Below are 25,652 nucleotides of genomic sequence, written 5' to 3' on the forward strand. Positions count from 1 at the left end.
TATTTTCACCTATTATGCGTTTCTGTAAGTATATTTATCAATTTCGTCTCTTTTACTACTGTATATAGGGAGTTAAAACAGTTATAATCATTTTATTGCTAGCATTATGTCTTATATGTTGATATACGATGTTATTTATGGTTGTGTCGGCAAATAGCTATATTCATTTATATACATATCATTTGTTTGTTTTATATAGTACCGACTTGAAAAAATGTGTCGACAACAGCCCTATGATGTCTTGAAGTGTTTCACGAAAGAAGATTTTCACGTCGATCTAGATCTTTCACAAACATACAAAAATACACAAACATGAACGTATTAAGTAATAACTCATTGTTCAGTGATATGATGAACGTTTAAATATAATTGAAACCATGGTCGTCGGCGATTCAAATAAAATGGTCGCTGTAGAGGTTTGTAAATATTTTTTTCAGTGAAGTTTCACAATCGCATATTCAGAAAGTGGGTGGGGAGTGTTATAATTGGTCAAAATATTTCGTTATGCCATGATCTTCTGTAAACATCATATCAATCGATGCCGTTCAAACTACAAAACATTAAATTACCAATCGAAAACATACTTTAGTTATGTTTTCGTTATGTTTTACATAGCGATTTTTGTTAGGAATTCGTTTTTGTTAAAGATTTCTTATGAACAAAGGTGTTCTTAATCTTATGACAGTTAATGAGTTATGTTGGTTAAATTATAATGAAACCACGGAATCTAGGTGAAACGCTCTGTGATGAAACCTATGTACTTTTTTTACTGTTTAGATCAGACTATATGCTAGCTGAAGAAAAAACTTCAGCGTACAGTTTATATAGTATTGACAGACCTGTATATAAAGTCGCGCCAGTCAAAAATCATAAAAAGCGACATTTAAAGTTAAAAGCAGTCTTCCCTGTGTTAGATGACAACATAACCAGTGGTTGCTGATGCAGTACCAAAGTGTGCTACTGTCCCAAATCTGCCACCACTACTAAATAAGCATTTAAAACATAAATTATTATCAAATAAGTCTTCATTAATACAGAAGATTTAATTAACATGACACTTTGTTTGTATTGATCTGCATGGCGATATTTTTAATGGAACCACGGAGTGTATATTGACAGGAGATGAATCTAGTATTTGACCCTTACTGTAGTAAATTCAATCTTATGCAAAAACTATTCATCCGATTTTATTGGTTTATACGTTATCTTGTTGCTTATTAATTCCTCTTTCAAAAAAATATAACTTTTAGTATATTCCCGTTGTTATTAATGGATTTATAGCGAGTTAAACACAAGAAATACACATTTTATGTTTTACCACCGCGCGTTTTAACGTGTTGTGGCTATCGATCTTTTACGATTAGCGTACAGCGAAGTGCCGAGATTATACATTTTGATGTACCCACTCACGTCTTTTGTTAAATTATAGTTTCATTTCTCGGCCGATTTTGACAAATTATATATCATTAGAAAGCTTACGTTACGTAGTAAACAGATATATCAATATATATTAAGTTTTTCTTCTGATTTCGACAGCTCGGCGAGTTATAACTTAAACTTTTGCAAATATCATACCGTTTTGGAGTTTTAGAATCTAGATTTACGGTTGACATGTTCGTACTTAATACCAATTTGTAGCGTTTATATTTGGAGTTCAGTTTTAAAAATTACATCTTGCTTAGGAGTATAGAATTCTGTATACGATAGAAAAAAAAATTGTTTAAAAACGAAAGTAATTAAGGAATGAAGGCGGGAAAATGTAGCGCGCGTTCCTAACGCACTGAACTGATGCTACGGTCTTGGCGATAATGCTTTTGTTTAGAAACCGGCCATTTAATTTCTTTTGCAATCTTATTATATTTTTTAGGGAATATATTGTAGTATTTTGTTCACGAAACATATCAATAAAGCTTATTATAAATGAATCTTAATAAATTAACGATTTCAGCTCTTGTTTATAACACAGAAAGGGTGTAAAATTTATGATGAAACAGCGTATATAGCGGACCCTCTCGATATTATTCGGCTTTGCATGCATACTTGAAATAAAATGGGTGTCAAAAACATTCATCGTTTGCTGTTTATTATCAACAAGGTAATTATGTATAATTATTTGAAATGTTATTTACCTTAAATTATCAATTTATTAAAGATTCTTGAAAATCACGGTCCGTGTTACGCGGGTCATTTCGTATTTTGACATCAGGGCATCATGTCCCAGTCCGACTATTGAAAATCAGATTTTTTTCACCGGGACGATGACGGCTTGGATTTAGACAGGCAGACAGATAGTTTATTCAGACTTAAACAACAGTACATCGTCTTCAACTCAAATATATAAATTATTTTAAGACGAATTGTGAGGTGATTACACATATAGCAGTGATGATTCTGAGAATGTTGCCATGTTTTTTATCCGTGTAATCTAGAGTCCATGGTTTGAGCATTTTTATCGCGGTGTTCAATAAAAGATATCTCAATAATCTTGTTTATTGATAGATCTGTGGTTTTATTGCCCCTGTGTTCAGCACAAGCCAATTATCTCGTTATGATCAGATACTGTGCTGACCAATACTAAATAACACTATGGTGTCATACGCCACAGCAGGGACCTATACTTGTATATTGGTCCCTAACCACAGGTGGCAATGTCTGGTCAGTTTACACTTTTTATGATACCTCCATGTCTTCTCGTGGTATTAGTGGTCATTTCTTGGAGTAATGTAACGCCAAATACTCAAGTTTGCGTTTATAAGATATGTAGCGTATTGAAAACATTTATAGTCATCTGCCCATACAGATTGCCATAAACTAAATACTGTATAGATGTCAGCCAGCTAAATCACAATAATTATAAGTGCTTAATACCTATACATGTACATTTTAAACATTTAAAAAATCTAATACTTATCATTTAACGTATTTAGCGGGTACCGGTAAAAAAACTCCGTCATTTCGTAGTCCGTTAAAGAGTGTATGGTAGTGTACGGAACAACATAATTAAAAACAGCATTCTCATTTGACCACAACGGGGTTAAATAATCTTTCCGAAAAATACAAATAATACAGAGTTTTAATTTAGAATTCTATATATTTATAACTCTGTTACCTTATAAAGATATTTCAATATACATGCATAGACAGTTGACCGTGATTTTCAAGAATCTTTAAATAATTTTAATTAATTGATAATTTATGGTTAATAACCTTTCATATAATTTTACATAATTACCTTTTTGATAATAAACAACAAACGATGAATGATTTGACACCCATTATATTTGAAGTATGCAAAGCCGAAAAAATATCAAGAGGGTCCGCTATACATTTGTATACGCTGTTTCATCATAAAATTAACACCCTTTCTGTGTTATAATCAAGAGATGAAATCGTAAATTTATTAAGCTTCATTAATACTTAGCTTTATGGATATGTCTCTAGAACAAAATATTTCAATATATTTCATAAAAAATATAATAATCATGGCAAAGGAAATTCAATGGCCGGTATCTAAACAAAAGCATAATCGCCAAGACCGTAGCATCAGTTCAGTGCGTTAGGAACGCGCGCTACATTTTCCCGCCTTCATTCCTTAATTACTTTCGTTTTTAAACAATTTTTTTTTCTATCGTATACAGAATTCTATTCTCCTAAGCAAGATGTTATTTTTAAAACTGAACTCCAAATATAAACGCTACAATTATGTATAAAGTACGAACATGTCAACCGTAAATCTAGATTCTAAAACTCCAAAACGGTATGTTATTTGCAAAAGTTAAAGTTATAACTCGCCGGGCTGCCGAAATCAGAAGAAAAACTTAATATATATTTATATATCTGAAAACTACGTTACGTAAGCTTTGTAATGATATATAATTTGTCAAAATCGGCCTAGAAATGAAACTATAATTTAACAAAATACGTGAGTGGGTACATCAAATTTATAACCTCGGCGCTTCGATAGAAGATCGATAGTTACGACACGGTCACGTGACTTAGACACAACAAGATATTTGGCGTAACGGTCCCGTTTCATATCCGTGTAATCTAGAGTCCGTGATGGAACCTTTTCATGTTTTGATAAAATGACAAAATTGAAAAAAAAATGTTTCAGATTTGCATATTTTCATTGTTATTAATTTTTTTTGCATTGAAACAGTAAAACTGAATGTTAACCATTCTTTAAAATATTAAAGGCATGTTTTGACGATTAAAAAAATGGAAAATTATTAAATGTTACAAACACGAAACTATGGTATAATTTGGAAAGTCCTTTTCTATCATTATATTTTGTGACATTACAAGGATTGCTAATATAAGGTATGAAATATATTCACTATCGTGTCAGCACAATTGCCAAGTGGTATCAGAGCTAGACTTACTTTTTTCGTTCTTTAATGTTATTTTTCATTTTATACAGGAACTTTTTAGTTTCGATGTTTACATTTTAATGATTTATCAGTTTAAAGTATTTAATGACAAACTTCAAAACATGCCAACATTTGTTAAAAGTTCCATTTATAATGTTTGTTTGGATTTGTTTAGGTGACGCCCTAAACAGGGCTCAACATTAACGGTTGTCCTATTGCTCCTGGCAAGTAAACGTTGGGTCCGGGCAAGTAATTTTATAATCTAGTTGTCCGCCCGGGCAAGTGCAAAAAAGAACAAACAGCATTTAATTTAGACTTTAATTAGACTTTAATTGATGTAATCATTTTGTTCAATGTTGAAAAATAAAAAAGGTTTTGTGGTGTATCATTTTGATCTTTATTAAAAAATATGAGATGATATGTTAATGGGATATTTCATGTTTGGGCAAGTGGCTTTAGGGCAAGTAGATTTTCTAAGTACTTGCCTGGCAGGGGCAAGTGAGTTTTTAGATTAATGTTGAGCCCTGCTAAATGTTAATAAGTGACATGGGGAGAATCTATAATATATACTATTGTATCAGTCATCACTCAATTTGAGACCCTGCATACTTTATCATGCTTTTAATGTTGTTGAAATATATGACAGTAAAAAAAAAACACACTCAACTTGTATATACGGAATATTACGCTAGTCAATTGTTCCAAGAGTTTGTATCACTCGAGTGGCTTGTGTGATGACGTATCACACGAGAGGCGGAGCCTCGAGTGTGATGCGAAATAGCACAAGCCACTCGAGTGATACAAACTCTTGGAACAATTGACTAGCGTAATATTCCTTTTATTATATACAAGAACTAACGAAAACAGATAACAAATGTATTTTTTACTTTAACAAAACTGACAAAACAATGACTTAAACGGCACGCCATAGTTTATTTAAGACGCGTATGAATACAGTTTATGTAAATTAACGTGTAAACATTCGAACCAGGAAAACACAGGTTTCCGACACGCTAACAAAATGTACCTTAATGCCATCGTTAATCCAATTTTTATAACAATTAAGTTGACAACTTAAATCTGATGTTTATAACAAAAACGGTTAAACTATATGCATTTCCACTTCTATCTCCCATGTCTTTATCGAAACTTAGTTTAAAGGGATCTTTTCACGGTTTGGTAAATTGACAAAATTGAAAAAAGTTGTTTCAGATTCGCAAATTTTCGTTTTAGTTATGATATTTGTGAGGAAACCGTATTACTGAACATTTACCATAGTCCAATATAGCCATTATATGTATCTTTTGACGATTTGAAAACCTAAAAATTATAAAGCGTTGCAACGCGAAACCATTGAATAATTTGGAGAGTTCTGTTTTTGTCGTTTAAATTTACGAAACTACGAAGATTGCTTATATAAGGTATAAAATACCTACGCTGTGTATGTTTGGCGGAATAGCCGAGAGGGCTAATGCGTTTTTACTTCAGACTAACACCAGGACTCCGGGGGTCACTGGTTCGAGCCCTGATACCGGCTACGTTTTAATTTATTCTCGATTTTTTTCTGGAGCTTTTAAGATCCAATGTTTACATTTATCAATATAAAGCATTTAATGACAAACTTCAAAATATGCCAAAATCTGTGAAAAGGCCCCTTTAAACCTTACTATTTTATTGTAGGCTATTCCTATAGAAATATACATTTATGCATGATAAACACACACTCCAAAATACGTTTTTAACACATAGTTTACTGCTAAAAAACACCAAGTTCTACATGTCCTTACAGAGTTTAGATAAAACTATTGTATTTTGTCACAGAAATGATGTCACTCGATGTACTACGTAATATATTTCGTAATATAAAATATTTTTATTTTCGGTGCGTGTAATGTGACATCATTAAATGGGTCGAAGTAGTCCGGCTTGTATGGTAATACGGAATTGGAAACAGCGAGTAGCGTAATACAGGATTTTTTATTTCAACGATTGATACAACCTCTATTTTGTTAAAAGCATTAAACAGGTATATAATAAATTATATTATTTATAAATCCTCTTCCCAATTAAGGCTTAAATTTGTTGCTATAAAAACCATGTCTATTTATCATGTTAAAATTGATCATGCTTGTGGCAACTTTTTGCCAAAACCAATCATGTTATTTCTTTATCAAATTATCAGGTCACTCCTTTTAATATTTGTATAATATGTCCTAGCATTTTGGTGCTTTGTTCATTCTTACATATTAGTATAAATAAATATCTCCTGCCTAGAACTTACAGAGATGCCTTGAAGTGAAAGGTCCTCAACATTTTGTCCTGGTTTTTAGTCAAGTTGGTTTCACAGGGCTTTTTTTTTCTTCATTTGGAGGAAGGGCCTTCCATTTTGGGGAAAAGATTAGCAACAAAACTGGAACAGGGGAACAATTTTCCCAAAGTAAGCTTGAAATTTGGGTAATATTGCATCATTTTAAAGAAATTCTCTTAAGGGAACGACTTTTATCTTGTAGGAACGCACCTACAATGTATGTAAAGAAGGATAAAACCCCTGATTTGAGATGTATTTAAATGTATTAATAACTTGATTTATTACATCGAGCCTATTGGATCAAGGTGACCAGGAAGTCCCAAGCCGGGGATGCATGATCTCATGTTCTTTTAGTCCTTCCATTTTGTATTCAGATGTGTTTTCATTGACATTTATATTTATTATGTATAATCAACAGCCGAGCACCGAGGGAGATGACCGAAAGGTCCTGTGTATTGTGCGGGACCTTGTCGACCCGGATGCTAACGCCATCAAGCACACGCTCAACCTGCAGGCCTCCATGTCGGTGAGGCGCTTGATCAACGAGGTGTGCAAGCAGTTTGGATACATGCTCAACACCATCTCTGTGCACTATGAGAAACAAGAGGGTGGAATGGTGGAAGAGGTTGAGTGGCTTTTTACTTTTTATGCCCCCGGATCGAAAGATCGGGGGTATATTGTTTTTGGCCTGTCTGTCTGTCTGTCTGTCTGTCTGTCTGTCATTGTGTCATTGTATGTGTGTGTCACAAAACTTTAACCTTGTTTAAACTTTTATTACTTTTGCAATATTGAAGATAGCAACTTCATTTATGGCATGCATGTGTATCTCATGGAGCTGCACATTTTGAGTGGTGAAAAGTCGAGGTCAAGGTCAAAGGTCAAATATCATTGTTTTTTTCATTCCTAAAACTTTAACCTTCTTTACAGTTTGGTCATAACTTTTTGAATATTAAAGATAGCAACTTGATATTTGGCATGCATGTGTATCTCATGGAGCTGCACATTTTGAGTGGCTAAAGGTCAAGGTCATCGTTCAAGGTCAAAGGTCAAATTTATAGCTTCAAAGCGGCACAATAGGGGGCATTGTGTTTCTGACAAACACACCTTTTGTTGGATTTCGTGCGGTGTTGATAATATAGTAATAGAGAAACTCTAGAAACAATATCTGTAGAGTAATTCTTATTAACTTCAGCTAGTATAATGCAATGAAGCAAATAAATAACTTAAAGAAATTGATCGATTACTCTTCAAGGCATCCTACCTTTATGGGGTTACCAACTTGTGCGCTCAATTGAAAGTATTTTTTGCTCGACTATTATATATGAAATATATATATTGGGGATATACTACTCAACCCGGCGTCGGCGTTGCCGTTCCCGTGTCCGTTTGCGTGCAAATGTTAAAGTTTGCGTACTACCCCAAATATTTTCAATGTCCTTTGACATATTGCTTTCATATTTTGCATACTTGTTTACCATCATGACCCCAACCTATAAACAAGAGCAGACAACTGTATCAAGCATTTTGACATAATTATGGCCCCTTTTATACTTAGAATATGCATATTATTGATAAATCTATGTTAAAGTTTGCGTACTACCCCAAATATTTCCTGTCTCCCTTGACATATTGCTTTCATATTTTGTATACTTGTTTACCAACATGACCCCAACCTATAAACACAAGCAGACAACTGTATCAAGCATTTTGACAGAATTATGGCCCCTTTTATACTAAGAATATGCATATTATTGATAAATCTATGTTTAAGTTTGACAAAACAACACTTACCCTACATACCACAATGCACTACACCCAAACCATCCCCCCCCCCAGAACCCCCCCCCCCCCCCCCCCACCAAACCCGCTCCCCCCACCAACCCCCCCCAATGTTTTTTTTTCTTCTTATTTTTGAAAGATCATCCATTAAATGATCACACACCCACATTATACCCCCCTCACCCCCCCCCCCCCAAACACCCCCCCTCAATTTTTTTTTTTTTCTTATTTTTGAAAGATCATCTATTAAATGATCACACACCCACATTATACCCCCCTCTCCCCCCCCCCCCTGATTTTTTTTTTGTTTTTTTTGTTTTCTTATTTTTGAAAGATCATCTGTTAAATGATCACGCACCCACATTATACCCCCCTCCCTCTCCATGATGGCTTACGTTATACTGTCAAGCACTCGAATAGTCGAGCGCGCTGTCCTCTGACAGCTTTTGTTTTTACTGATTATGGTAGCCTAATAACCTCATTAGTCCTCTACCGGTTTTACCGGAGGGGACTTATGGTTTTTGGTCCGTCTGTCAGTCATTCAGTCAGTCTGTCACACTTTTCTGGATCCTGCGATAACTTTTAAAGTTCTTAATATTTTTTCATGAAACTTGAAACATGGATAGATGGCAATATGGACATTATGCACGTCATTTCATTTTGTTCCTACGTCAAAAATTCTGGTTGCTATGCAGGTTTTTTTTCCACTTTTTGGGACGATAGCCCATGGCTTTGAATTGGGAATTTTATCCGCATTTTCATGAAATTGGGAAAATAAATTCATTAGCCTTTTTTTTCCACTGATTACGCAAATACTTAATTTGACATAACTCTTTATAATCATTCAAATAAAAAGAACAAAATCATATAATACTTTGTTAGATGTAATTACATTAAAATTGAGATAAATTACGCATCAGACACTTATTTCTAAAAAAAAAAAAAAAATTTTTTTTTTTTTTTTGGAAATTGGGAATATTTTGCCACATTTTGGGAAAAAAGTATACTTTTTGGGATTGGGAACAAAGCCGAATTTCGGCTATAAAATCGGGCAAAAAAAAACCCTGCTATGGCAATAAATAGACAAGAAATACTGCTGAAAATGGTGGTTTTCTTGATCCTGCAATAACTTTTAAAGTTCTTATTATTTTGTCATGAAACTTGAGACATGGATAGATGGCAATATGGACATTATGCATGTCAATTCATTTTGTTCTTCCGTCAACAATTCTGGTTGCTATGGCAACAAATGTATTTAAAAAAATCTGAAAATGTTGGAATTTCTGACAATGGTGGAGCCGGTAGGGGACTAATATATTGCTTGGCAATAGTCTTGTTTTAGGGTTGACTATACTTTCCCTTATTATTTATGTCTGGATTCACTTAATTTTGAATAGAAGGAAGTTCATCATTACTTTTTGTTCCTCCACAAAGTGGGAGGCTTGAAGGATTGCTCTTGGCTGTCTGTCCGTCTGTACATAGGTCTGTTTGAATGTATGGCCTAAAGCTTGTGTTTTGAATTTCTCTTTAACTTCTGGGTAAATGGCTCCCAAACTTTCACAATAGAAATTTTTTGATGCGTTGATGATGGCAAAGAAAGGAAATTGGCTGCGACAAGTTTTGGCTGCATTAATGCCCATGGTGAGTTTCTCTTGTATAGAATAATTATATAGTCACCTGAAGCTTGCGTTTTCCTCTTTAAATACTGAAGGATAACTCAAAAACCAAACAAAAGAATTAACTTAGTGTTCAGATGATTGTAAAGAAAGGCAGTTTGGCTGAGACAAGTTTTGGCAGTATTATTGCCCTTTCGGTTTGTCTATTTTGTCCACCATAGAATACATGTTCCACTAATTTTGTGTTTTATTCTCCTCTTCAACTTCTAGTTTAGGCTAACTCAAACTTTTTCAATTGAATGACACTAATGTGTAGATGATCGTAAAGAAAGGACAAGTGCCTTTAACCCTTTCAGTGCTGAAACCGAAATTTGAAGCCCTTTGCAAACAGTTTGGATCCAGATGAGACGCCACAGAACGTGGCGTCTCATCAGGATCCAAACTGTTTGCTATTCTGATAGTATTCTTTGAAAAACATTGAAGAAAATGCTAATTTTAGAAATTCTGCAGACGACATTTTAGCAGACGTCAAATTTCCCAGCATTCAAAGGGTTAACCAGGTTTGGCTGAATTATGGCTCATTGCGTTTTTGTCTTCTGTTAAAAATCATAATGTTTGTAGATTTCTCTCTGCCTTAACATGTGTTCTGGAGGCATCAGTGTCAGTGACACATTTCAGCTTTATATACTTTCTAAATTTTTAAAATTAAATGCACACTTGACCACTCACATGACAGTCGCCAAGTTTAGTTGCAATTCTCAATCATGGTTTGAAACTGGAAAGCATGTCATTGGCTTCAAAATTGTCTCCATTATATTTAGAATGGCAAAATATGGTGGTGAAAGCCAAATGTCCTATGTCATTATTACCCCCACTTTTCTTGGTTAAATAAAATTTGGATTTATTCTGTTGGTACAACAGTTTTCCTTGTTGTCCTAAAAATCATTTTATTATGTTTAAAATTATGAGTGTAACTTTAATAACATTACAAAAAGTGTGTAAGTTTACTATGACATTACAGGTTTTTATTGTCAATGAACACTCCTATTTATTTTGCTTGTTCAAATTGCAGTTGAAATTGGAGCAATATAAGGATTGTTTTTTGGATGACATAATGCCCTCAACTGTCAAACGTCACAATCTGACAATATGTGAATTAGACGACATAAAGCCACAGAAAATGCCTCCACCACCTCCGCCGGTAGGGAAAAGTGAGGTAAGAGTGATCCATTTGTTCTTTTAGGTATGATAGTTTCAAAAGGTGGGAAAATTAATGGTAATTATTCCTAACTTGTCTTAAAGCATTTGAATAAGCCTTATGAGTCGCAGCTAGCGATCGGGAGGTCACGGGTTCGATCCTTATGGTAGGAGCGTTCTTAAGATTTCCCCCATATACACCAAGTACTTGTTCTAGTCCCAGAAAACGGACTCAAGAGCGTTTCAAATAAGCCTTAGGCTTTCTATGTAATCGAGCTAAAAAAAATAGGTTTAAACAGGGGTCAGTCTGATGAAGGTCAAGATCATCACTAATGCTAAAAAAACAGAACCAGTTTCTGCTCAATATGTTTAAATAAATCATCCATCACAGATCAATTTTACCCAGATTTTAAACAAGGGTATGTAGTGAGAAGTTTGCACATTCTTTTTTTTTTACAAACTTCAATGGGTAGGATAAGGGGAGGGACTAAAAAGGATCAGGGTGCAGCCTTTTGCTCTTTTGCTCTAGATCTTTCCCTACTTCATACATGAGAAGATTTTCCCATCACAATAGTTGTGATGAAACATTTGTACAATTGTGTGGAGGTATTAATTATATTACATTCTAGCTCCAATTTTTTTCTTGGAAAGGACAAACACATATTATTAAAAACACGTGTTTTCCAATACTGTAATATTCTTGCTCGAACAAACATACATGTACCGGTAAGTGGCACTAAAATGCACACAAACTGTTGCCAGGCCTCGGGATCAGAAGATGTCTGGGAGCACGGCTCATCATCGAGCCCCGACAAGTCCTCGTACTTCAGCAACAACACGGCTCTGGAGGCCCGTCCTGCTGCTAACAACGTCTCCTCCACCAGCTCTACCTACTCCTCGGAATTCACATACTCGTCTGTGATTACTAAGTCTGATACTGGTGAGACTACGGTTTATAATGATGCATATGATGATCATTGAAAATATTTATGCTTAAAATATATGTTTTGGTGTTCGCATACTATGTCCGAAGTTACAAATTCTATACTGATGTGACAAAAGTTTGTAAAAGTCAATGGGATAACTGTTATAAATGTTTATGGATTGCGAACTTTGGGATACAGTTTTAATATCATAAATACGTTACCAGTTATCTCTAGCTTACCCCTTTCCAAGGGAGTTTATTCATCCGGAAAATATTCAAGCGCTGGGAATCGTCCACCTCTATAAAGAATCCAAATCAGGTTAAACATAGTACAATACAACCTAACAGGAAATCAAGAACTATAACTCATCTTTCCTTTCCGGATAAAACCATGTGCACTATTTTAGGCTCAGGACTGATGTGTTCTTTTCACTGTGTTTTTGTCGGAGTTTAAAGGATAAAGTTTATTTATCTTTTATTTGTATCATTCGGTTTATATTTCTATACTTTTTGTTGCAGTTATTGTCATATTTCTGCTTTTGCTGGATTTCTTTGTTTGTAGCGTCGCTCATGTACATGACGTCATGAGCACGTGAACCACGAGGAATTCGTGCCTATTCCCCAATAAGTAATTGAGGGCAATTGGACAGTGTTCTTTGTGTTTACATTTTGTGGTTAAACTTTTTATTTGAATTTATAATCATTAATTTGTCTTTTGTAGTTTTTTTCTGTTTCTTTTATTTCAGAATGAACTTACAGGATAGAGGTTCTTGTGGTCATATCAAGGCAAGGTGGGATTCCCACGATACTTGCCTTGCATGTACCGGTTGCACATTTAATAACAAATGTGCGGTTTGCGATTTGTGGGCCTACGACATATGGACGAAAGCAGGTCGCCGGAGGACGTCGATCAGCCGCAAACGCAACGAATCTCCATCCGACGTTTATTACCCGGTGACTCCACTAGTCAAGGATGACCAGCGGTTTTGTCAGTCACTGGGTACCGGGCAAGATGGTGTTGTTGTCAGTCGATCGTCATCAGATCTTATGACTCACACCATGCATACCGGCGATATTGATCATGGAACGACTGGCTCAATGTCAGACCACATGGCAGCCGCCATGCTACGGTCTTTGTCCGGTGACATAAACGGTCATGATAAGACCGGCCGGTCACCGGTCCGGTCACCGGTCATGTCACCGGTCCGGTCATGTCACCGGTCCGGTCATTGATCACCGGTCCGGTCACCGGTCAAAAGTCATCAGTTAGGCCTGCCACCGATAACACCAATCGCCGGTCAAGAAGAACTCTTCGTCATCGGCTTAGTCTTCTACTTCCGATTCGTCGTCTTCATCAAGGAGTGGACATCGGACACGCTCTTCTTCGTTGAGCAGTTATCATCGTCGCGGCGCTCGTAAGCGATCACGTCGTCACTCACGGAGACGGTAATCCAAAAAATCTCGATCTCATCGAAGCCGATCGAGATCTCGACATCGCAGGAAACGAGGACGTCGGCAACGTTCACGTAGACAGTATCGGACCTACCATTCGTATAGTCGTTCACCATCGTATTCCGTTATGGAATCGCATGTTTCCATGCCAAATGTGTCGGTTCCAAAGTTGACTGCCACACATATTGCATCTTCAGGAGCTCATCTCACCACTACGGCGTCAGTGTCAACACCACGGGTATCATCTACCGTATCTAGTCGTGTACCCCCTACAGCTACCCTGTCGAATCCTGATACACTATGGATACAGAATTCGGCGGGACATTTTGTATTGGTCAATGCTGATAATTTACCATCTTCTGGTTTACATTATCAGTTTACTGACGTCGGGGATGATCATTCGCCGTTACCAGACAATTACAATCCGGTACAAGATATTCTCACTTCTGTTCCTGCTGATTCTATACACACCGCTGGTGTTGTAGAGAGTGAGGCTGATTCAGATGCAGAATCTAATGTTGAGACGGATCAATATTTAGCTCCGATTAGTCAGATCTATGAACTGATGTTTCGTACTCTTGGTGAAGATTACTGTCCAAGACCTGCTGAACTGTCTTCAAATGCGACGATTTCTGTGACAGAACAACTTTTTCGTACATTTGATCCCAACAGGGTTAGTAAGTCGACGGCTCGTCATGACCCGCGACTTCCCATTGGTTCTACTGTTCTATCTGTTCTTCAATCATTGGAATCAGCTAATAAGACTATTCCAAAACGAGGAGAAACATGGAAAATTCCTAAGGAACTAGCTGATCCAAAACACCAGGAAGGTAGTAAAAGTTACAAGCCTCCTGTACCACATGCAACATCTGGGTTGGATTTTTCAAAACTTCCGGTTCCAGATCCGGACATTAGCAAGCTATCTCTTGTAATGCCAAGTGGTTCCAATTCAGTTTCTGTTCCGTTTTCAATGTTGGAAACTTGGGAAATGAGGGAACGTAGATCATTAGGTTTGACTAACCAAATTGACTTTATGCTAGCGACAATTTTACAAATGGTGTGTGATTGGTCGGAATCTGTTCCGGAGGAACTCCGTGATTTGTTAATTCATCTCTCACGGACCACATTGGCCTTATCTCACACTTCTGCTTCTTCAATGTCCGAGATGCTAAGGATTCGTAGAGATCTTTTCCTTACTTCTTTACCTAAAGATTTTCTGTTGGAACCTGGTATGAACTCGCTCAGAACAGCTTCTCTCACATCAGGGTTCCTTTTTGGTGGAAGGATACAAGAAGCAATCACAGCTGACAAGGATGACCAACTTCATGCTTCTTTAGCTAGAAACAACTCTGGACAACGCCAAGGGGTCTTTAAGAATCCTGCTTCTAGGCCACCAGCAGTTCCAGCATTCAAGACGGCTAAGAGAAACAACCTTTTCTCTAAAAAGCCTTCTTTTAATCCACGGTCAGGTCCTAATAGGCAGTCTTCCTATAACAGACCTTCTTTGTCACACAAGTCTTCTAATAAAGATTCTGGGAAAAAGGGCAAACCCAAGCCGGGACAGAGGAATTTCAAACCTTCTACCGGCAGGGGCGCACCTCCTGCTTATTAGCCCTAGGGCCCTTCCCTTTCTACCGCCACAACCTCCGATGCCGGAAATACCAGTCGGGGCCAGACTTTTCCACTTCTCAAATCGATGGCTTCAAATTACTTCAGACGCATGGGTTCATTCTCTTGTGACAAAAGGCCTGACTTTTCAATTCGAAAAAAGGCCTCCACTTTCTCGCGTCCCTATAGAGCTGGTATCTCGGCATCCACATATTCCAGAGTCCATTCTCTGGCTCTTGGAAAAACAGGCGGTAGAAAGGGTTCAAGATCCTTATTCTCCAGGATTTTACAGTCGTCTTTTTCTTGTTAAAAAAAAAAATGGTTCCTGGAGACCAGTAATAGATTTAAAAGTGTTCAACATGTATCTCCTCAAACCAACTTTCAAAATGGAGACTCCTTCTTTCATACGGGAATCCATCAAACCCCTGCCCTAGGGTGTCTTTTGGATCTGGAAGATGCTTACTTCCATGTTCCTATACATCCTGACTACTGGAAGTACTTGCGATTCGCCTTTCAAGGCCAAGTCTACCAGTTCCGGTCTATGCCTTTCGGGTTGGCGACAGCCCCACGAGTTTCTACCAAACTAATGTCGGCAGTCGGATCACACCTCAGAGTTCACGGGATTCTTCTTCTTCAGTATTTCGACGACTGGCTCTTACACCAGGTCGATCGTCAATTGCTTCTGTACAACCTAGAATTCTCTTGGAAGGAACTCCTCTCGTTAGGGCTCCTTCTCAATGCAGACAAATCAGACCTCATTCCTTCACAGGACTTTACGTTTGTGGGAATGAATTTCTTGACCCACATCAATCGGGTCAGAGTGTCAATTCAACGTATATCAGACCTTCTGATGAAGGTCAACTGGGTTTTGTCCCAATCTCATATAACAGCTCAAGAATTCCTCTCTCTCAACGGTATCCTGAGCTCAGTAGCAGACTTTGTGCAGTTGGGACGTCTCTTCCTACGTCCTCTTCAGCACTATCTCTCAGCTTGTTGGAAATGGTCTCCAAGCAATCTATTAACACAGATTCCAATCCTTCCCTCCTTAGTGTCTCATCTTCAGTGGTGGCTAGACGAGGAGACTCTGTTGGCAGGAGTACCCCTTCTTCCTCCACAACCGTCATTATATCTAATAACGGATGCGAGCAAGGAAGGGTGGGGTGCTCACCTGGAACCTCTCAGTCTGATAATTTCAGGGTTGTGGTCTCATCAGGAATCTCACCTACATATCAACAATCTAGAAATGCGAGCAGTATTTCTAGCTGTATCTCATTTCCAATCACATCTTCGAGACTCTTGTGTGATGGTGTCAACAGACAACACATCTGTGGTGGCTTACATCCAGGCACAGGGGGGAACACATTCTCAATCCCTGTATCTGGAAACCAGAAAATTACTTGTTCTTTGCAAAACACTCAACATTCATCTTCTTGCAAAATATATACCAGGTTGCCTCAACGCCCTGGCGGATGGTTTGTCTCGCAAACACCAGTTACTTCTATCGGAGTGGACACTTCATCAAGAAGTGACCAACCAGATCTTTTTCAAGTTCGGTTATCCCCTGGTCGATCTATTTGCGACCAGACACAATCACAGACTTCCTCTGTATGTGAGTCCAGTTTACGATCCAGCAGCGTGGGCAACGACGCGCTTTCGTTCGCTTGGGACCAACTGGACGCTTACGCCTATCCCCCACCCATTCTAATTCCCCAAATATTGGGGAAAATCAGGGTGAGCTCTTGCAGGATACTCCTGATTGCCCCTTGGTGGCCTAGAAGATCTTGGTTCAACGATCTTCTCAGTCTCCTGTACGATTATCCCAGGAATCTTCCTCACAGGTCAGATCTTCTGTCTCAAAGAGGCAGACTACATGCGGACCCAAAAATGTTCCACTTACACGTCTGGCCGTTATCAGGCAATCTTTGCAGAAGAAATGTTTTTCTGTCAGGGCTTCAACCCTCGTTGCTTCGGCAAGGAGAAAATCCACCAGAGCAGTCTATGATGCTCGTTGGAAACTCTTCTCTAATTGGTGTTTTCGAGGGAAAATTAATCCCCTCAATCCCTCTGCTAGACAAATAGCGGATTTTCTCATTTATCTTTTTGATGATAAGAAACTTTCTCTTAGTTCCATCAAAGGATACAGATCTATGATTTCGCATACATTGGCTTTCACTAAGTCTTCACAAGTCTGTGCTGATCCAGCTATTTCAGAACTTGTTCGAGCTATGGAACTTAGTCGTCCTGTATCTCGTACACTTGCTCCTAAATGGGATTTAGCTTGTGTGCTAGGTTCGCTTATTAAGGCTCCCTATGAACCTCTTGATCAGGCTTCATTACAATTCCTAACATGGAAGACCGTTTTCCTTCTTACTATGGCTTCAGCCAAACGGAGAAGTGAAATTCATGCTCTTTCTATCGAGGATAGTCATCTTCGTTTTGACTCTTCTGATGGATCCGTTACATTGTTATGTCAGTCAGGATTCCTTGCTAAAAATCAACTCCCCTCTATGGCTTCCAAATCCTTCAAAGTTCCAAGTCTATCTAGAACTTGTGGACATGAAGATGATGATAGACTCCTTTGCCCGGTAAGGGCTTTGAAGTTCTACCTTAAAAAGGTAAAGTCTATTCGAGGTTCTCGCAAGAGACTTTTCATTCTATTAAAGGGGGGGGGGGCAATGTGTCTGCGGCTTCTATTTCTCATTGGATAGCCTCGACTATAAGGAAAGCTTATTCTTCTCTTTCATCGAGGGATTTATCCCTGTTTAAGATAAGACCGCATTAATTGAGAGCTCTTTCGGCTTCGTGGGCTTATATTAATCAGACCCCACTATCTGAAGTGCTTCAAGCTGCTTTCTGGAGGAATCCGACCACCTTCTCCTCTTTTTATCTTCGTTCTCTTGAGTGCCAACAAGACAATTTGTATAGGTTGGGTCCTCTTGTAGTGGCTCAAACTGTAGTTTCTTCTATGGCGTAAGTACACTGGTGCCATCCGAGAACTAAGTACTATACTGTACTAACAAAGATTATAAGAGGACGTGATTCTACTATCTCTGGCTGTAAACCCTGTATATGGGTTCTGCTGTGATGGGAAAAAATATTCGAACCTTCCCGCCGCAGCTGCAAAATCAGCTAGAGATAACAGGTAACGTATTTATGATATTAAAACAAATTTTCTTAAAATAAAATTCATTTTAATTATTAAATACTTACCTGTTATCGGTAAGTCCCACCTCCCACCCTGCTCATCGCCTTTTTATGTTTGTGTAAAGGAAAGATGAGTTATGGTTCTTGATTTTCTGTTAGGTTGCATTGTACTATGTTTAACCTGATTTAGATTTTTTATAGAGGTGGAAGATTTCCAGCGCTTGAATATTTTCCGGATGAATAAACTCCCTTGGAAAGGGGTAAGCTAGAGATAACAGGTAAGTATTTAATAATTAAAATGAATTTTATTTTAAGAAAATTTGTTTTTTCATTAAACTTCCTTTTCAACTCAATATTGCTTGCAATTGTTTGACTGATACTTTTGGATTAAGCAAAAATTACTTTCTCAAATTATATCCTGTATTAGTATTGTATTTTGTTCAGGCTCGCTTTGTACGAGATTATAACATACTGGTACATTACCATGTACATTTGTATCTGTCATTTTATCTGACCTTAACATTATTATGCCCCCCTTCGAAGAAGAGGGGGTATATTGCTTTGCTCATGTCGGTCTGTCGGTCTGTCCGTCCACCAGGTGGTTGTCATACGATAACTCAAGAACGCTTGGGCCTAGGATCATGAAACTTCATAGGTACATTGATCATGACTCGCAGATGACCCCTATTGATTTTGAGGTCACTAGGTCAAAGGTCAAGGTCACGGTGACTCGAAATAGTAAAGTGGTTTTTTGAATGATAATTCAAGAATGCATACGCGGCCAACAGGGCACACTCTGAACAATATTACTGAAGCAACTGGTCTGTAATCCTAAATCTATAATTATCAGTCCAATGAAACATCATCCTTTTAGTAAAATACAGTGGATCAGTAAAAAAATTATCAGAATATGAGATTTTTTGTATATTTTGTATATTAAATATTGTGTTAATGTTTAATTTTGTTGATTAATATAAATATAAGCAGGACAGGGGAGGTAATACACTACAGGGGAAACAAATGCAATAAGTTTAAATTTATTGTTACAGATTTGCCTCCCTTTTAATATATTTTAAATTTTACCAAATGTAAGGCTAACTGCATTTTTGTAATGCATACTACTACTACTACTACTTCTACTACTACTACTACTGCTACTACTGCTACTACTGCTGCTGCTGCTGCTATTACTACTACTACTACTTCTACTACTACTACTACTACTACTACTACTACTACTACTACTACTACTACTACTACTACTACTACTACTACTGCTACTACTTCTACTGCTACTACTACTACTACTACTACTACTACTACTACTACTACTACTACTACTACTACTACTACTACTCTACTACTACTACTACTACTATTACTACTACTACTACTACTACTACTACAACAACTACTACTTCTACTACTGCTCTACTACTACTACTACTACTACTACTACTACTACTACTACTACTACTACTACTTCTACTACTACTACTACTACTACTACTACTACTACTACTACTACTACTACTACTACTACTTCTACTACTACTACTACTACTACTACTACTTCTACTACTACCACCACCACCACCACCACCACCACCACCACCAAAAACGTATTCACACAATGGCTGCTACTACAACTTATAGCCCATATAGGGGGGCATGCATGTTTTACAAACAGCCCTTGTTTAAAACCTTACTGGTAGACCAGCAAGTCCAGGAAAAGTGTAAGTTGTTTAAAAGACTTCTGATATTTTACTGAAATACTGTTGGAAACGCCAAAAAAGACAACTAAAGTTAACTACCAAAATCATTGTAAATGCAAGCCTTATTATGCTCTCCCAAAATTTATTTTGAGGGGAGCATATAGTCGCCGCTTCGTCTGTCCGTGTGTGTGTCCGTCCGTCCGTGCACAATTTTTGTCCGGGCTATTTCTCAGCAACTAATGACCAGAATTCAATGAAACTTTATGGGAAGCTTCAGTACCAAGAGGAGATGTGCATATTATCAGCGGGTTGTGGTCGGATGATTTTTCACAGAGTTATGGCCCTTTGAAATTTTCTATAAAAATATTCTTGTCTCCCCAACTACTGTGCCCTCCAGACGTTTCCTTTTATCTGAATATATAGTGCAATATTGTGACAAAAATACCTTTGGGGAGCATCACCCGTCTCAGACGGTTTCTTGTTTATATAAGCCTTGCTTTGGGAAAACAAGGCTGAATACATATATGTAAAGTGTCATCCCAGATTAGCCTGTGTGGACTGGCCAATCAGGGACAATGCTTACACATGTGCATTAACCCTTTCAGTGCGGGATCATAAATTTAAAGGCCTTTGCAAACAGTTTGGATCCAGATGAGACGCCACAGAATGTGGCGTCTCATCTTGATCCAAACTGTTTGCTATTCTGATAGTATTCATTGAAAAAAAAGAAGAAAATGCTTATTTTACAAATTCAGCAGACGACATTTTAGCAGACAACAAATTTACCAGCATGCAAAGGGTTAAGACCTGTTTTCCTAGAACTAGACCCATACAATTTTGATCACTTCTCAGGTTATGTGGGACTCGTTAACCAGGCCATGACCTGCTACCTCAACAGCCTGCTTCAAACGCTGTTCATGACACCAGAGTTTCGTAATGCCATCTACAAGTTCCATTTCAAGAGTGACACAGGCGTGAAGAACATCCCGTATCAGCTGCAGAGATTGTTCCTACTGTTACAGGTAAGAGCTGAAATGCTGTCAGTTGCGTTCACATTTACTAAAGTGTTGTTTACAAGACAGCTTTCACGAGTGAGTCATTATGAGCGCAAAACATTGAAAGTATATAGGTCGCTTATGATTAGTGTGATGGTAATGGTAAAATGTGTTAGGGAATATTTCTTAGTAAAGACACTTTGATAATTAAAATAGTTAGTCATTCGGTAAGAATCTCGAGTTGAACTGTATTAATTTACTTATACAGACACCCACATTTTTGTAGAGCAAGAAAAAGCTAAGTCAATTTTTAGCTCGACTATTATATATGAAATATACATTTTGTATATAGTGGAGCTATCCTACTCGCCCCGGCGTCGGCGTTGCTGTTCCCGTGTCCGTTTGCGTGCAAATGTTAAAGTTTGCGTACTACCCCAAATATTTCCAATGTCCCTTGACATATTGCTTTCATATTTTGCATACTTGTTTACCATCATGACCCCAACCTATAAACAAGAGCAGACAACTGTATCAAGCATTTTGACAGAATTATGGCCTCTTTTATACTTAGAATATACATATTATTGATAAATCTATGTTAAGTTTGCGTACTACCCCAAATATTTCCTGTGTCCCTTGACATATTGCTTTCATATTTTGCATACTTGTTTACCAACATGACCCCAACCTATAAACAAGAGCAGACAACTGTTTCAAGCATTTTGACAGAATTATGGCCCCTTTTATACTTAGAATGTGCGTATTATTGATAAATCTATGTTAAAGTTTGACAAAACAACACTTACCTGACATACCACAATGCAATCCACCCAAACCATCCCCCCCCCCCCCCCCCCCCCCCCCCCCCCCCCCGAACTCCCAACACCCCCCCCCCCCCCCAAAATAAATGTTTTTTTCTTATTTTTGAAAGATCATGTATTAAATAATCACACACCCACATTATAGCCCCCCTCTCCCCCCACCCCCATTTTTTTTTAATTTTGTTTTGTTTTCTTATTTTTGAAACATCATCTATTAATTGATCACACACCCACATTATACCCCCCCCCATTCCAGGATGGCTTACGTTATACTGTCAAGCACTCGAATAGTCGAGCGCGCTGTCCTCTGACAGCTCTTGTTTATTGTACTACTTCTTCAGAAAATACAAGTAAAATTTATTTTAAATTGACCTTTAGATTTTGCCTAGTTTGCTACACTACAGGGTGTGAAGGAACATTAAATCATCATGTAGACCATCTCTTTCTCACGTTATAGACTGTATTTCTGTTGCAGACAAGCAAGAAACGTGCAGTCGAAACTATGGACCTCACAAAAAGCTTTGGGTGGGATAACTCAGAAGGTATGCTGAGATTTAAATGTGAACTCATTGAATGTAAGGAATAATGCCAAGCAGATTTAACCAGCTCTACAGTATCCAGAATGCAGCCCAAGACAGCCTCAGTAAGCTGAAGTTGATATGAGACTCACTGTGGGAAAACTCTGCTTAATTCATATAGTCGCCGCTACGTCTGTCCGTACGTGTGTCTGTGCATCCGTGTGTCCGTCCGTGCACAATTTTTGTCCTGGCTATTTCTCAGAAACTTATGACCGGAATTCAATGAAACTTTATGGGAAGCTTCACTACCAAGAGGAGATGTGCATATTATCAGCGGGTTCTGGTCGGATGATTTTTCACAGAGTCATAGCATTTTGAAATTTTCCATTAACTGTACATATAGTGCAATTCTTGTCCGGGCTATTTCTCAGCAACAAATGACTGGAATTCAATGAAACTTTATGGGAAACTTCACTACCAAGAGGAGATGTGCATATTATCAGCCGGTTCTCGTCGGATGATTTTTCACAGAGTTATGGCCCTTTGAAATTTTCCATTGTACATAAAGTGCAATTCTTGTCCGGGCTATTTCTCAGCAACAAAATACTGGAATTCAATGAAAATTTATGGGAAGCTTCACTACCAAGAGGAGATGTGCATTTAATCAGCCGGTTTTCGTTGGATGATTTTTCACAGAGTTATGGCCCTTTGAAATTTTCCATTTTACATATAGTGCAATTCTTGTCCGAGCTATTTCTCAGCAACTTATTACGGGAATTCAATGAAACTGTATGGGAAGCTTCATTACCAACAGGAGATGTGCATATTATCAGCCGGTTATGGTCGGATGATTTTTCACAGAGTTATGGCCTTTTGAAATTTTCTATAAACTGTACATATAGTTCATTCCTTGTCTGGGCTATTTCTCCCCAACTACTGACTGGAATGCAATGAAGCTTTATGGAAAGCTTAACTACCTTGAGGAGATGCCATGTTATTTGTGGGTTCTGGTTAGATGATTTATTTAGAGAGTTATGGCCCTTTGAAATTGTTAAGTTGCTATCCATCGTATTATTTTGTCCAAAGTTATGCCCCTCAAGACGTTTTCTTTTATCTGTATATATAGTGCGATATTGTGACAAAAAAAAACTTTGGGGAGCATCACCCGTCTCCCACGGTTTCTTGTTGTAAAAAGTGTTGTATGCAGTGCGCAGGCTAATATGGGACGACACTTTTTACCTTGACTGGATTTTTGTTTAGAAGAGACTTCCTTTTAACATAAATTACATTTAATCGGAAAGTGTCATCCCTGATAAGCCTGTGTGGACTGCACAGACCAATCTGGGATGACACTTTACACACATGCATTACCGGGTAATCTGTTTTTCCTTTGCATTAACCTTTGTTTGACTTCTCCTGAACTGCTTGGCGGACTTTAATGAAACTTAATAAAAGTGCAGGTTTCACGCTGGTTGCATATAGCCATTTTTACTTTGCTTCCGAGTGGGAAAGGGTTAACTGAACCTGTCTCTCTGCGTTTCAGTGTGGCAACAGCATGACGTTCAGGAGCTATGTCGGGTGATGTTTGAGGCGCTGGAGGTGTCGTGGAAGGGCACGGACCAGGAGCATCTCATCAACCAGCTCTACCAGGGCAGACTGAAGGACTATGTTAAGTGCTTGGAGGTAGGCGGCGACTGTTTTTGTAGGCATCATTTGGGATATTGCTATACATGCATATATATGAGACTTGCTCAGGGAAAACTGTAATAATTGTTTTATGCCCCCACAAGGTGGCATATAGTTTTTTAACTGTCCGTCATTCTATCCGTCCGAAAACTTTAACATTGGTCATAATTTTGCAATATTGAAGATAGCAGTATTTGGCATGCACGTGTATCTCATGGAGCTCCACATTTTGAGTGGTGAAATTCAAGGTCATCCTTCAAGGTCAAAGGTCAAATATATGGCTTCAAAGCGGTGCAGAAGGGGGCATTGTGTTTGTGACAAACACATCTCTTGTTTTATCTAAAAAAGGTGCTTAGTGTAAAAAAAATCCTTTTTTTGCCTCCAAAATTGGCTTATATGTTATATACAGAGAAAAACTTGTTTCTTAATTTGCACAACCTGCTCATGAAGCTGTTTTTTATTTTGGTTCATTGTTTAAGGATCAGATTGGCCATGGATTAATTTCCCTCTGTCCTATTATTTGATTCACAAGAGTAGACATATGCTGTGTTCTGATTTGTAATGAACCAATGTCATGCAAAAAAACCTGTTTGAAAATATTTTAGCGTACCTCTGACTGTCCTATGTAGAGACAGTGTTAATATCAGTGTTGATTTTTAATCAAATACCCATTTCCCAATCACAAAAAGTATATATATATTTTCCAAATGACTGCCTTAACTTCCCAATTAAAAATTTCGAAAAATGTTTTTTTTAGTGAAAGCAAATGTTCATTAAGATCATCTCCATAATGAAGCTCTTATGAGCTGAACCTTAATAAATATAATGTAAAAAAACTTCTTTTACTCAATTGAGTCGTGTTCTGATAAAACTGAGCATAATGCATGTGCGTAAAGTGTCGTCCCAGATTAGTCTGTGCAGTCCGCACAGGCTAATCAGGAATGACACTTTCAGCCTATACTTTATTTTTGGTAAGGAAAAACTTCCTTGAAACTAAAAATATCATAACAGCAGAAAGTGTCGTTCCTGATTAGCCTGTGCGGACTGCACAGGCTAATCTGGGATGACACTTTACGCACATGCATTATGCCCAGTTTTCTTAGAACACGACTCAATTGGTTAGTATTTGACATAAAAAAAAATGCAGCAAACTTCATTTCCCAATTGTAGTAAAAACAATGCTGTTTTGCCCTATCAAAAGGACCCTGGCTTCATTACCATCATGGTTGAAAAGAAACACTGCACCATGTGTAAATAAACATTTGCCGTTATATTAACAGTGTAGCAATGAGAAGGCGAGAGAGGACATGTACCTGGATATCCCTCTAGTCATACGACCGTTCGGGTCTACTGTAACATACAAAAGTATAGTAAGTGGTTCAATGATGGTTTATTCAAATCTTCTCTTTATGTTGTTTTTCATTAACATGTTTCTTTCTATTTTAAACAGCATTATACAGTGGTTTAAGTACAATTCTATTGGTGTTGTTTTTCTATGCTATGAAAATATTATTTTTG

The 25,652-nt window shown here is 37.7% G+C and overlaps 1 protein-coding gene across 5 annotated transcripts in view; it reads left to right on the plus strand.

Moving 5' to 3' along the window:
* The first annotated feature begins 226 nt into the window (after positions 1 to 226).
* Positions 227 to 25,652, plus strand: part of LOC127853148 (ubiquitin carboxyl-terminal hydrolase 47-like) — a 79,047-nt gene continuing 53,621 nt past the window's right edge. For all 5 annotated transcript variants that reach the window (XM_052387387.1, XM_052387390.1, XM_052387388.1 and 2 more), the window contains exons 1-8: positions 227 to 416; positions 7,097 to 7,303; positions 11,146 to 11,289; positions 12,033 to 12,210; positions 20,967 to 21,136; positions 22,406 to 22,472; positions 23,992 to 24,131; positions 25,415 to 25,504. In XM_052387387.1, coding sequence (XP_052243347.1) covers positions 378 to 416; positions 7,097 to 7,303; positions 11,146 to 11,289; positions 12,033 to 12,210; positions 20,967 to 21,136; positions 22,406 to 22,472; positions 23,992 to 24,131; positions 25,415 to 25,504 — 1,035 coding nt within the window. In that variant the 5' untranslated portion in view covers positions 227 to 377. The remainder of the gene's footprint in view (positions 417 to 7,096; positions 7,304 to 11,145; positions 11,290 to 12,032; positions 12,211 to 20,966; positions 21,137 to 22,405; positions 22,473 to 23,991; positions 24,132 to 25,414; positions 25,505 to 25,652) is intronic.

The sequence above is a fragment of the Dreissena polymorpha genome, chromosome 12 (assembly GCF_020536995.1).
Source record: "Dreissena polymorpha isolate Duluth1 chromosome 12, UMN_Dpol_1.0, whole genome shotgun sequence".
NCBI lineage: Eukaryota > Metazoa > Mollusca > Bivalvia > Myida > Dreissenidae > Dreissena > Dreissena polymorpha.